This window comes from Branchiostoma floridae, chromosome 13 (assembly GCF_000003815.2).
Source record: "Branchiostoma floridae strain S238N-H82 chromosome 13, Bfl_VNyyK, whole genome shotgun sequence".
NCBI lineage: Eukaryota > Metazoa > Chordata > Leptocardii > Amphioxiformes > Branchiostomatidae > Branchiostoma > Branchiostoma floridae.
The window spans coordinates 3065694-3077936 of NC_049991.1; the positions used below are offsets into that span (position 1 = coordinate 3065694).

Sequence of the window (12243 nt, forward strand, 5' to 3'; positions counted from 1 at the left end):
GATTTGAAAGTTTTTGAAAACTGTCAGATGATTTAGCAAACAGTGACACGTGACATGTCCACATGTACAAAACAATGCCATAAATCATGTTCTATCTTATGTTACAATTTAAACTTTATATCCGTACACAAAGTAAAGCGCTTACCAACAAGCTTTCGATCAGTCCTCTGATCCTTATCAAGTTGAAATGACCCAAAGCCTAAGTCACACATCCGGACCGGAAGTGTGACGTCAGCAAAGGGTCAAAGGTGCTTGGCAGTAACATAATGTTGACTACCGTCACAGATATGAACTTACATTCAAGCATGTTCTATCTAGCTGATGCATGCAACAGATGCCTTAATAACAAAACATTATGCCACTACTGGTGACATTAAAGCTGAAAAATGCAAAATACACCACATCTGTATGCTAGCTTTGTACTACGAGTACATGGCATTCCCCTCCAACCTGAAGGATCCCCCTCCACGTTTCCCTCCTCGTCCTCGAAGTTGCCGTAGTTGCGGATGAACTCAGCGAAGGCCTCGTTCTGTTCCATCAGCTCGGTGTAGGTCCCCAGCAGCCAGATCCTGCCGTCCACCAGGACCATGATCTGGTCACACTGGGGCAGGAAGCTGATACCGTGGGTCACCAGTAGTCTGGTCTGAAAGTTTGCAAAGTTTAAGTGTGACAGGTTGTTCAGTGTGATATAACCAGCTGCTGCGCGCCGCGCTGCGTGCTGGCAAAGCTGGTGCGTAAGGCCTAGGTCACATTTCCAAACCGGGGCCCGACCGGGATGTTTTAAAAAAACGAACAAAAAATAAAATGTATCCCTAGAAATGTGCAAATCATGCCCATGAATATTATTTTGACATTTTGTGTATTTGTATATCTTTTATATGTATTTGTGTATCTTGTATATCTTTAATTTTTGCTCCCGAAAGCTACCCGGCCGGGCCCCGGTTTTGAAATGTGACCTAAGCCTAACGAGTGTTACCTATACCGGCGATACAGGTACAAATACACGATGTAAGATTCACAGGTGCAGTTGAGCTCCAAATCCTTCAGTATTGAATTCCATATCCGCGAGTCCTAAGGTTTAATTACAGAGTAATGTAAATCTATTTATGTTCACTGAGAAAAATTTCGCGATAGAATGGATATAATATGGGATAGGGTTTTTGAAGCGCTTTAGAATGGCGCTTGAAACAATTTTGTAGTACAGTACGTAATAGATACACGTTTGTAGTGTCATTGCGGTAGAGAGGTCACCAAACAAAATGTGAAAATAAAACCATTGTGAACATATTAAGATTGCAGATGGTCCTGTCACAACAAATGGCTAATGTTCTTACCTTTCCCTTCAGTATACCATTAGGTCCGATGACGTGGTCAAAAATGTGTTTCCCAACGTGTGCGTCCACAGCGCTCAGGGGGTCGTCCAAGTAGTAGATGTTGGAGTCACTGTACACGGCACGGGCCAGGCTGACACGCTGCTTCTGTCCGCCACTTAGGTTGATACCCTGGGAGGGAAAGAAAATGATAATAAATGTAAGTTTCTCTGTGACGGTAGTCAACAATATGTTACAATTTTAAGACTTTATATCCGTGCACAAGAGCGCTTACCAACAAACAGGATTACTTTCTCAGTGGAGTGAAGGAGGCCATTTAATTTACATCTCGAGCCCACCAACCTTCCCTCAACCGAGACTGGGGCCGATACCGACTTCCAAGCATCTTTGACCCTTCGCTGACGTCACACATCCGGAACGATTTTGGGTCATTTCAACTTGAGAAGGATCTTGTTGGTAAGCGCTTTATTTTGTGCACGGATATAAAGTCTTAAAATTGTAACATAAAATGATAATAAGAACTACCCACCACAGCATGTCTTAGAACACGAGATAGCAAAACTGGAAGTTCTCCTGCAGTGCCGTAGAAAATGTAGCTGTTCAAAGGCCCATCATCGAACTTGCCCTTTGTTTTCCCATCCCCTGGCTATATACCAATTGTAATTAGGAACTATCTGCAACTTCTTCTGTTATTCCACATAATATATTGCACAAACAGATTGCACCGGTAACATAACGAAGGTTACAATCTACGACACTGGGAGCTTGGGAATTAAATTTCTTGTGATTCGTTTATCTAAAAAAGATAGGTAATAGGTAGAACATTAAAAATCTTATGTGAACAACATTTACAAACCCCGAATACCTGTAAATTTATTATCTTGGCCAAAACCTGTTGAACCAAGTCAGACATGTACAGTATGCATATACATTAGAACACCATCATATTAATCTTTGAAACTTAAAGAAAATCCATAAGTTCCTACCTTCTCTCCAATCTCTGTCATATCACCACCTGGCAGCATCTCCAAGTCTGGACCCAAGGCACAGGCCTCCAAGACTTCCTTGTACTGGGAGATGTTCAGACGTTTGTCAAATAGGATGTTGTCCCTCAGGGTAGCATTCTGGATCCACGCCTGCTGAGGAACATACGCTGTGCTTCCCTGAAGGAAAAAGGCAGGTACATTTGTACTGTTATGAAGGACTTAGATGTAATACGAGAGAATTAAAATCAAAGACACTTAGAGAAAGTTATTGTTACGTGCAAAAAGGACAGTGGAGGTAAAAGATTCACTGGCTAACTTTGTAGTAACATTGTCCGATATTTGGTAGGAAGGAGCTTGTAATCACAGTTCTATAAGCCAGTGCCAGTGGATCAATCATAATAGCTGCATTCAAGTAAATACAATCATGTTTATAGTAATTGGTCTCTTTCATCCACTACTGTGATGCTAATAAAGCAATAAGTTCAGTTGCATTAGATCTATTATTTCATCATACTATATGCTACTGATGCAGATGTATTTCCTGAGTAAACATTAGGGACTTATTTTTACCCTGACAGCGACATATCCATGTTGTTTTTCCATCTCCCCCAACAGGGCAGACAGGAGCGACGACTTTCCTGCTCCAACCTGACCAACCACTGCCACCAGAGAGCCATCGGGAACAGCGAAGCTAATACTGCAAGTGAAACAATGTACTATAAATCATGACATGTTCGCTGTGGGTTTATGTTTGGTGTTTTTGAGATGACGTCTTACCACAAAATCATAGCACAGTGAAAATATCCGTAAATAGTTTCTTCAGGTTGGTAGATCGATTGAACAAAGTCTTCTGCGTTACACAACCTTTTCTTTTTTTCAGTAAACGTTTCGACGGCTGAATTTTTACTGATGAAGGCGACATATGCTTGTCGAAACGAGAATCAAAGGAAGGCTGTAACGAAGACTTTGTTCACCATGAAAATATGTTTCGTAATTCGTTGTCTGTACTATAGAATTGTTTCACTGCGAAATTTAAACACTCCATTAACATCCATTCCTCCCAAACCACAAAATAGTGTAAATGAAAATGTATCTATAGTATTGTCATAAAACTTTTTCCCCTTAGGTGGAGAGGTCTTAATCTTCAATAAGTGAATTATAAGTTTCAAATGGAGCCATATTACCAAAAATAAAATATCAGTTTCAGGAATAGTCTGTCACCTTAGTTGATGAGGTTTTAATCTTTAGTTAGTGAATAATGAGTTTCATATGGAGCTATTTTACGGAATCGAAGTACATCTCAGCCTTTGTTCTTAATATAAAAGTAAAATATTACATACTCTTTGAGGATGGGGCCCTCTGCCTTACCCCAACTGAATGTGCCGTCATTAATGGTGATAGGAGGACCTGGAAGAAATGGAACAGAAAAATCGTAATAAGTGGGACTATTCAACTGCGTACAGTGAAAAAGTTAAGCCCCCAGTAAGGCAATGTTGATTTAACTACAAAAAAAGTCTACATGGATGGTATCCTCTGGGAACCCCAAAACTGAGACTGGAAAGTTAAACAAAACACTAAGCACACTGAATACAGAATGCCGAAAAGTAGATTTTTAATCTTTCTTCTTTCACATCTTCAATCTTTGACTTTAGAATAAACTTTCCGATTTGTTTGTCAATTTACGGGAATGTAAGTGATAATTTTACAGCTGCTTTATACAATTTACAACATGGTCGAAAACGTTTTTTTTTTTTGGGAAACAGACAAAAATGATGCGCGCGCGGATGTCATCCATATGATAAAATGAACATGACATAGAAACACCAGATAGTGACATAGCAGTTAGAAAGACGTGTCTCTCACATACCTGTCAGCACATGTCTGTCTACATTGTTGGGATCCAGCTCATCATGGCTCAGGAAATTCTCCAATCGTTGTAGGGAGACTCTGGCCTGGTAAAGAACAGTTAAGTACGTATAATCATCTTAGCATGGTGGCAAAAAATTTTAACATAGTCTGAGCACATGTACGAAGATGATATATGATCATGGCCTTCGTCTGTCAGCCCTACAGTCATCGACGATGGCTATTCGAGAAAGACCACATAAGTCACATCGGTAAGCAGCTCTGTTGCAAAGTTATTTTCTGAGTATCTGCTTTTCTTCTGCTCTGCACAATAGTCTGCTTTCTTCTTATTATATCTACATAGACGGCAAGGTTTTAAATGGATTGTGTTCTACTATGTGCAATCTCTTGCCATGTATAACTGAGGTACAATTATCATTGACTTTTCTTTGTATTGCAAATGCCATTAAAGCTCATACCTTGATGAGTTCCTTACCTGCACAAAGCTTGAGATGAGGGATGGTATCATGTTGATAGGAAAGCGAAGGATGTTGAAGAGCGAGAGAGCAACAAAGGCCTTCTCTGCATCCAGAATGTTCCTCTCATCTACCATCACATAAACCGCAAATGTTGTCAGGGACACCTGAATATGAAGAGCACAAATAATGCATAAATGCCTACTGTGAAATAATTAGACTGTGACCGGAGGGTAACTTCCGGCGACAGACTATTAGTTTTGTCAATGTAACACGCATCTGTATCTGTATGTCGTATTCGTATGTCGTTTGGCAGGTCCTCTGCACAGAGTTGGGTGATGATGTACGTTTTTTTTCGCAGTAGCTGTTATTGTTATGTATGTAATAATTTCAGAATTAACCCCTATTTCCATGGTATTGTGGAACAGCTAACCTATAGGCCATGTTAACTTTCGTGGTGGTTCTTTTCCGGTAGGTAGAAAGAATGAGGTTTTCTTGATGCTTAAAATTTGCAGTTCTGTAGTTCATTTGTATGCTTGACACGAATCTGCAACTAGTGTGAAACTGAAACAACCGCAAGCGCGCTAGCATTTAAGGTTTTACAGTATATGTATCAGCACAAAATGTGGCAACCCATTTATTTTCAATTGCTCAGTTTTACTGTTACTGACAAAAACAGAATTACATCTGAATTACTAGCTATTCAGTTTATTGGTCCTTCCGTTTCATATTGAAAAACATTCTTCCAGACTTTTCCAATGGAACACATTGATTTTGACATTGAAGAAACAGAAACACAAATTTTCTAAACTAAATAGTTCAGCTCACCAAGACAGGTGCACAGGCCCACGTGAAGGCTGCTCCAGCATTCAGGAACGCGGCGTTCCGGAGGATCTGCAGCTCCTTTGATCTGATCTTCTCGATTTTCTCCTTGAAGGACAGCTCCCAGGCGTACAGCTTCAGCACCTTGATGCCGTTTAGCACCTCGTTCATCAGCTTGATTCGAGCGTCTTTTTTCTTCATTTGTTTGACCTAAAGATAACATTAGCATTTCAGCTAAGGGCACAACCCGCCGTAAGTGCAATTTGTTAGTACGTTTTTTTTAGGCCACGTCCGCCACGTATTTCTGAAAACGTTCAGGCTGTACAGGGCAGGTGCGTCGCCCGTACCGGCTCGTATTCCTTTCTTAAGTCATCTTCCCTTGGAATATTTTTTTTACAAAGGTGGCCCTGCAATTATTTCAAAACCTATCTGATATTTAGGAACCCAAATTGATGTTCCCGAGCACAAGAGCTATCTAACACCCAAAAATCGTAATTATATCTTGTTTTAAAAAAACAAGCAAACACTTTTCTTACTTCCTTCAATCTGTCTGCCAATGGAAAGTACTGAAAATTCATACGTATAAATGGAGTTTGAATGTAAGTTCATCTGTGACTCGACGGTAGTCAACGTTATGTTACAATTCTAAACTGTATATCTTAAACCGAGAAGGGGGCCGATACAGACTTCCAATCACCTTTGACCCTTTGCTGCCGCCACACTTCCGGTCTGGATGTGTGACTTTGGGTTCAAATTGCTAAGGATCAGAGGAATGATCAAAAGCTTGTTGGAAAGCACTGTATTTTGTGTACGGATATAAAGTTTAAAATTGAAACATAACACACCTGGAGTTGTCTGGTTTTGTTTGCTATGACAGCGTTGATCGGGATGAGTAAGATCATCACGCCCAGTCCGGCCATGATTGACGGTCCGAGGGTCTGCCACAGGAAGTACAGCGACACGGCGATCTGGAACGGCGCCGACCAGATCATGTGGAGCTGTGTGCTCACGTCCGCGAGACGCTGGGCATCCACTGACATCAGGTTGACGATTTGGCCAACGGATGAGGATTTGCGAGCGTCGTTGGTAACCGCCAGAGACTGGATGGAACAACAAAATCAAGTTAGAACTTGACACATAAATATCAGCAGCTACAGCCAACATATTTGACAATGGAAAATCTAAAAGCGTACAATGTGGTGTGTCTGTATCTGTACATGTATAGCTGGCAGTAACCCTCCTTTGGCGATGCACACAAGCGGCAGGGTATATTACAAGACAAATTATGCACGACTTGTAAAATCTAGCTTTTGCACATCTAACTGTATTCAAGTGTTGTAAACAACGCTTGAATCCTTTGTGTAGAGTAATAGTCTGTGTAGACTGACTGGCATACCTTTATACCTTACAACACGTAGTAGCAGAAGTAGTAGTTTAAGATACAGTACCTAGTATGCCGCACTATGTTTGGTGACTGTTTCATTCTACGACAGTTGAAGACCTCATCAACCCTGTGTTGTTGGTAACTCTGATAAGTGAAGGCATGACTACTTCTTATTCTATTCTGAGCTGGTATTAGCTTAGTAATTGGAACTAAATTTACTTTCTAAGTTGCCTTTCAGTCCACACATTCCGAATACAACCCTGTCCAATTTAAGAATATAATAGACATCTTGTTTTGTACTTAACCCTATTCAGGGGGGGGGGGGCTTTTGAGGCCTGCGCCAACTTTCATGTCCCATAACGCCAGAACGGCTTACGCTAGAGCCACCTATGTTGGTGAGTTTTTCTAAAATTTAGTTGGAAATAATTTCACAACGTTTGAAAAAAAATCCATTTTTTTTGTTGCCATGGCAACCGACAGGCACTTTTGACGAAAATCGCTAATTTCGGTTCTAACAATGTATTTTTCACGTTTATTTACGATATTGCTGCTATTTGCTTACATAGATAAAATCTTATGTTATCCAGAATATCTTCCATAATTGATTATGCATAAATTATGCTAATGTGATGACGTCACGTGGCCGAAATCCAAGATGGCGGATCGTATGACCAGATGAAGAATAATTAGCTTATTATCCCTAATAAGTTGTAATTACCTGGTATTTTTTCATAAAAAAACGTTTAAATGAACGTTTCCAGTCTATTTCCGTTGTCTTCTGCGATAATTTGTAGCCAAAAATGTATTTTTGAAAATTCAAGGAGGTGGACATAAGATAGCGGAGCCCAAGTGGTATCTTATACATGCATGACGTCATTTTACAAACATGAAACATTATTGTTCTGTTATCTGCACTTGCTGTTACATTTTTGTAGCATACCTTGAAGTTTTCTGGGAATACGCCCATTTCACGGTTCCAGCCAATCAAGTCATATTGATGATGTCACAATTACGTCATATGACGTTACCGTAGCGTCAAACGTCTTATAAACGTGAAATATTATGTCTACATCATTCTCTGAAAATTTGGTGGCCATACAATAATTCGTTTTAGAGTTACAGGTGTCAAAAGGCGCGGGCCTCAAAAGCCACCCCCCCCCACCCCCCGTCCAGGGATGACCAAAAAAGCCCGGTCTGAATAGGGTTAAAGGACCTGAGTGTACCTTCTTGTAGACAGCAGATATGATGACAGTTCTGAGTCGCATGCCCATGGTGAAGCATTTATGGAAATACTGTCCCAACACCAATGATTGGATAATCGCCACAACCAATAGTAGAACAGCATACAAGTAGCCTTTCCACGGAAATATCCCTTTGTCCTCTGTGAAGGAAATCAACAATCTTCGGGGGGAAGAGGAGGGAGTTATTTCATACACACAAATTCAAGTTTCTTCATATTAAACAAATTGGAAATTCCTAAATCTTGATTACACAACAACACAGAATTTAGAAAATATCTCTACCACATGCACATGGGCTGCTATTATCATCAGCTATTAAACGTGACAAAAACAAAGGCTGTAACAAATGGAATACATTGTATGCTATAGCCTATGTCCCATTTTCAAAAGAGTGTGATCGCTGAGTAACCAAAGATTCCACAAATTGCTTTACACATTTTTACTTTGAATTTATCTTGTTCTCTCAATGCAAGGAGCTTTTGATAAAAGCTCCTTGCTCAATGTAAAAATAATTTCTTTTTTGCATTATGTTTCACATTCCAATTATGAAATCAAGGGTAATACGAAGCAATTTGGGTCGACATACTGTTACATATGAATCGTTTTTTCGTGGATAGGGGTGGGTACCGGTACAGCGTACTGGTACAAAACCGGTTTTTCTTATTGGACCCGTCCGGAAAAACCGGACCTGAAAAAATCAGGTTGACCGGATGTTAGACCTATTGGAAAATAATGGAATATTTGATCAGGAATTCACACGTTTTGGCACTTGCAGGTGGAAGAAAATAATAAGAGCGAAGTAGAGTAGAGTTTACAGTCATTTCTATCAAGTTTTACAGTCAATCGGACAGAGGCAGTTAAAGTTGTAGGATTTTAAAACGCCAGTGTGAGTCTATAGCTAATACTCCACCAAACAGATTTCTTTGTAGTGAAATGGACCATTGTTTTGAGTATCGTCCATTCACATGTTTTCACATACTGATCCACTGGACCTGAACCGGACCTGGACCTGGAGTTTCTGTACAGGTACCCACCCCTAGTCGTGGAAGGTTAACTGTTTCTAGTCTTCACGTACGGCGGGTTGTACTCTAAGACATTTTTAATCTATTTTTTCTCTTACTTAACTCACTTCAACACGGTAAGCAAGTTTTGCAATGCCCCCAATCCCCACAACAAAACAGACCCTCTTTTTTCATAGAAAATGACTTACTTCAAGAGTTGTGGACTGACAAATACGAGAATGTCCTGTATCAGCCTGTATACAGCGCTGAGTGCAAACAGGGGCCAGAAACATCTGACCAGGGCTTTGAAAAGGGACGGGTTACACTTCTTCGAGTTCTCTGATCCCTCTACTATCTCCACTTCTCTTTTGCCATTTATCTGGTCGGATTTGTCCTTCCCGACTCCTTGAGCTTTGTTGTAGATCACATTGGCATCTTGACTCTCAAACCTTGAAGATCAAACAATGTGTCACGTTAGCAGTGCTAACGTGTTTGTTAAATCAACATACTGTAAATGCAGAAACTTTCGCGGTGGTTTAATGTTCGCGGTTTTCACGGTGGCTGCTTCACCGCGAACTTAAAACCACCGCGAACATTTTTTCCATGACAGTAAGAGGCTACAGTGCATGGTGCTACCGCGAACTTAAAATCACCGCGAACAGTTCTTTTTCCCGCCACCGCGAAATACATTTACAGTAGTTTCAAATACGCTGCCGTCTGTCTGCTATCTTTATCAGAGTTACTTGTCATATCGGTGCAAAATAGACTTGCATCCTTTTTCACTTTATCGAAAGTGGCAAAAAAAGGTGACGGTAGTCACGTTCGAAAACACATCCTTATCGCTTGTACACCTTTTCTCTTACTAGTAAATTAGTAAAACAAAACACTCTATCTCATTGTTTCACTAGTAGACTTCTAGTAATCCCCTACTAGTGAATTAATGACTTCGACAATCTATTTTTTATCAGAACAAACATCTAAGATAGAGAGGCGCGCTATCTCATTAATGACCCATTAATTCACTAGTAAGAGAATTTGTATATCTGCATTAAAAGTGTCTTTCGGTAAATTACATGTAGCAGTAGAGCAGATTAGTATTAAGATAACCATATACAAGAAGTTTCCGACACAGTTTCCGACTATTGCGTTTTCTTTTATAAACTTATTTTCTATCAGTTTCTTTCGTTTAAGCACAATATTCTTGTAAAAGCAACAGTGCAATATACGCCAAGATTGTTATGTAACGTTGTGCAATACCACATGTATGCAAAAGTCGGATGCACACATTATGTTTTACCTTGCGCTCTCCAGAATTTTTAGTATTCTGATTAAGGGGTCGGCTTTCTTCTTCTTTTGAACTCATCTTGTATGTTGATTTTAAATGTTTTGCGTTTACATGTCAATAAAGATGATGCCACCCCCCCCGTGTGATAGATAACACAAAAGTCAAGAAAACAATTACAATTGCAAATACATCAAATTAAAGTTTGACAGTGACTTAAAAATGCAGTAAACTGTACGCCAACTATTACCGAATATATGTATACAGGTATTTGATGATTTAAGAACTTGGGAAACAGAGGCTCGCTTATCCACGTGCTGTAAGTTAAACGCTCTCACACGGAAGACCCAAAACCGTTAGTTCTTACTTGTGGCTTTTTTGTCTTTCCTTTTGCCATTCTTTTTCGAAGACAGGAACAACATGATCCGACCTGTCCACATAGTTAAGTGAGTACAGATCAGCTCTCTCTAGAGCACGTTTGTACCCCAGTATCACCAACCTGAGAAAAGTCCAAGGGAGTCACAGTTAACAAACTAGGAAAACATGTTGCAAGCTAGTAATACATATTTGACTGCGTAAAAAATGTAACATTCAAATTAAAGACTAAATCTTAAGTCTTCTATCTAGAGTATCGTACTGCAAAGAAGAGATACATTTGGCATCCACTGATGCTATATCATCATTTTCTGTACACACTTCTAGTACAAATCACAATCCAATATTACTAATAAGGAGTATCTTCTACAGATGAATACAGTACTTGCTAAGACCACCATGCATCTAGAAACCCATGCATTGATTCTGGGTGTGTAAAGAATGTAAAAAAATACTTACGGATTAAACCACCAGAAGGTTATTTTGGACAGGAAGGAACATGACTCCTCTGGGGAGGGTTCCTGGTGAGAAATACGGATGAATATAAAAGTTATGACCCGTGACGAGGGGGTTACAAACGTGGCCACGTTTGGGATTGTGTTCTCGCCGCAAAAGCGCCACCTACATCGGCTACATATAGCGGCGCGCGAGAAGCAGAACTCCAGTTGGAAGCTCTGATGAAGATGTCTGACAGGCATAGAGATCTAGAGACGTCAGCAGATTAGCTGAGATTAATTGGTTGTGTAAAAGAAAACTCTACTATCCTATGAACTACCAACCTGATGAAATTATTTTCGGAAATATAACAGACGTTCAGAAAATCAGTAACACGCAATGTATATCTGATGGCACAAGATGATTGTGGGCTGGTATTTTACACTCATTTTTAGTCATTAGCTCAAAAGTTCATACATGTATATGTTAGCATAAACCACTCTGAAGCAGGACTGAATTTCCAACACCACAAAATTAGAATGTCCAACTCCAGGCTTTGTAAAGAAATGAGGACTCCACGTACCTCTTCTGCGACATTATGTTATGCACATAGAATGGCACATGATTCGATGAGCAGTGGAACATAGGTTTACAATCACAATTGCACTTTTTTTTAACAAACCCTGGAGTTTGACAGTCGGAAAATTTGGTTTAGACCAATATTTTGTGCTTTGGAAATTGCAAACAATGCAACCTTGTTTCTGACATCTTTATCTATTTCAAAGTAAGACTTACAGGGTTGGCCGGGGAGAAGAGCAGCGCTCGTTCAGTAAAGGCTGACAGGATGAGCTGAGTCAGTACCAGGGAGTAGTACACGTAGAACGTCACGAACCTGAACGTGTCACTCACACCTCCCTGTTCATACAGAAGTTTGTCATATTGTCAGAAAAGACTAGAGCTATGATTATATATCCTTTATTTAAATTTAGCTCAGTCTCTAGGATTGGCCATTGGAATCTCATTTTCGCTCAAGCCTATCACGTTTACATCTAGCAGATTACCTTT

General features: G+C 40.0%; 1 protein-coding gene across 1 annotated transcript in view; it reads right to left on the reverse strand.

Annotated features, from left to right (window-relative positions):
• The window catches only part of LOC118428888 (multidrug resistance-associated protein 1-like), a 74875-nt gene that overhangs the window by 11986 nt on the left and 50646 nt on the right, over positions 1-12243 (reverse strand). The window contains exons 6-19 of the mRNA XM_035839166.1: positions 11974-12093; positions 11203-11264; positions 10736-10867; positions 9296-9535; positions 8068-8245; positions 6306-6560; positions 5467-5670; positions 4659-4805; positions 4185-4269; positions 3658-3724; positions 2888-3014; positions 2318-2494; positions 1335-1502; positions 451-643 (exon numbers count right to left, since the gene is read on the reverse strand). Of these exons, the coding sequence (XP_035695059.1) occupies positions 451-643; positions 1335-1502; positions 2318-2494; positions 2888-3014; positions 3658-3724; positions 4185-4269; positions 4659-4805; positions 5467-5670; positions 6306-6560; positions 8068-8245; positions 9296-9535; positions 10736-10867; positions 11203-11264; positions 11974-12093 (2155 nt within the window). The remainder of the gene's footprint in view (positions 1-450; positions 644-1334; positions 1503-2317; positions 2495-2887; positions 3015-3657; positions 3725-4184; positions 4270-4658; positions 4806-5466; positions 5671-6305; positions 6561-8067; positions 8246-9295; positions 9536-10735; positions 10868-11202; positions 11265-11973; positions 12094-12243) is intronic.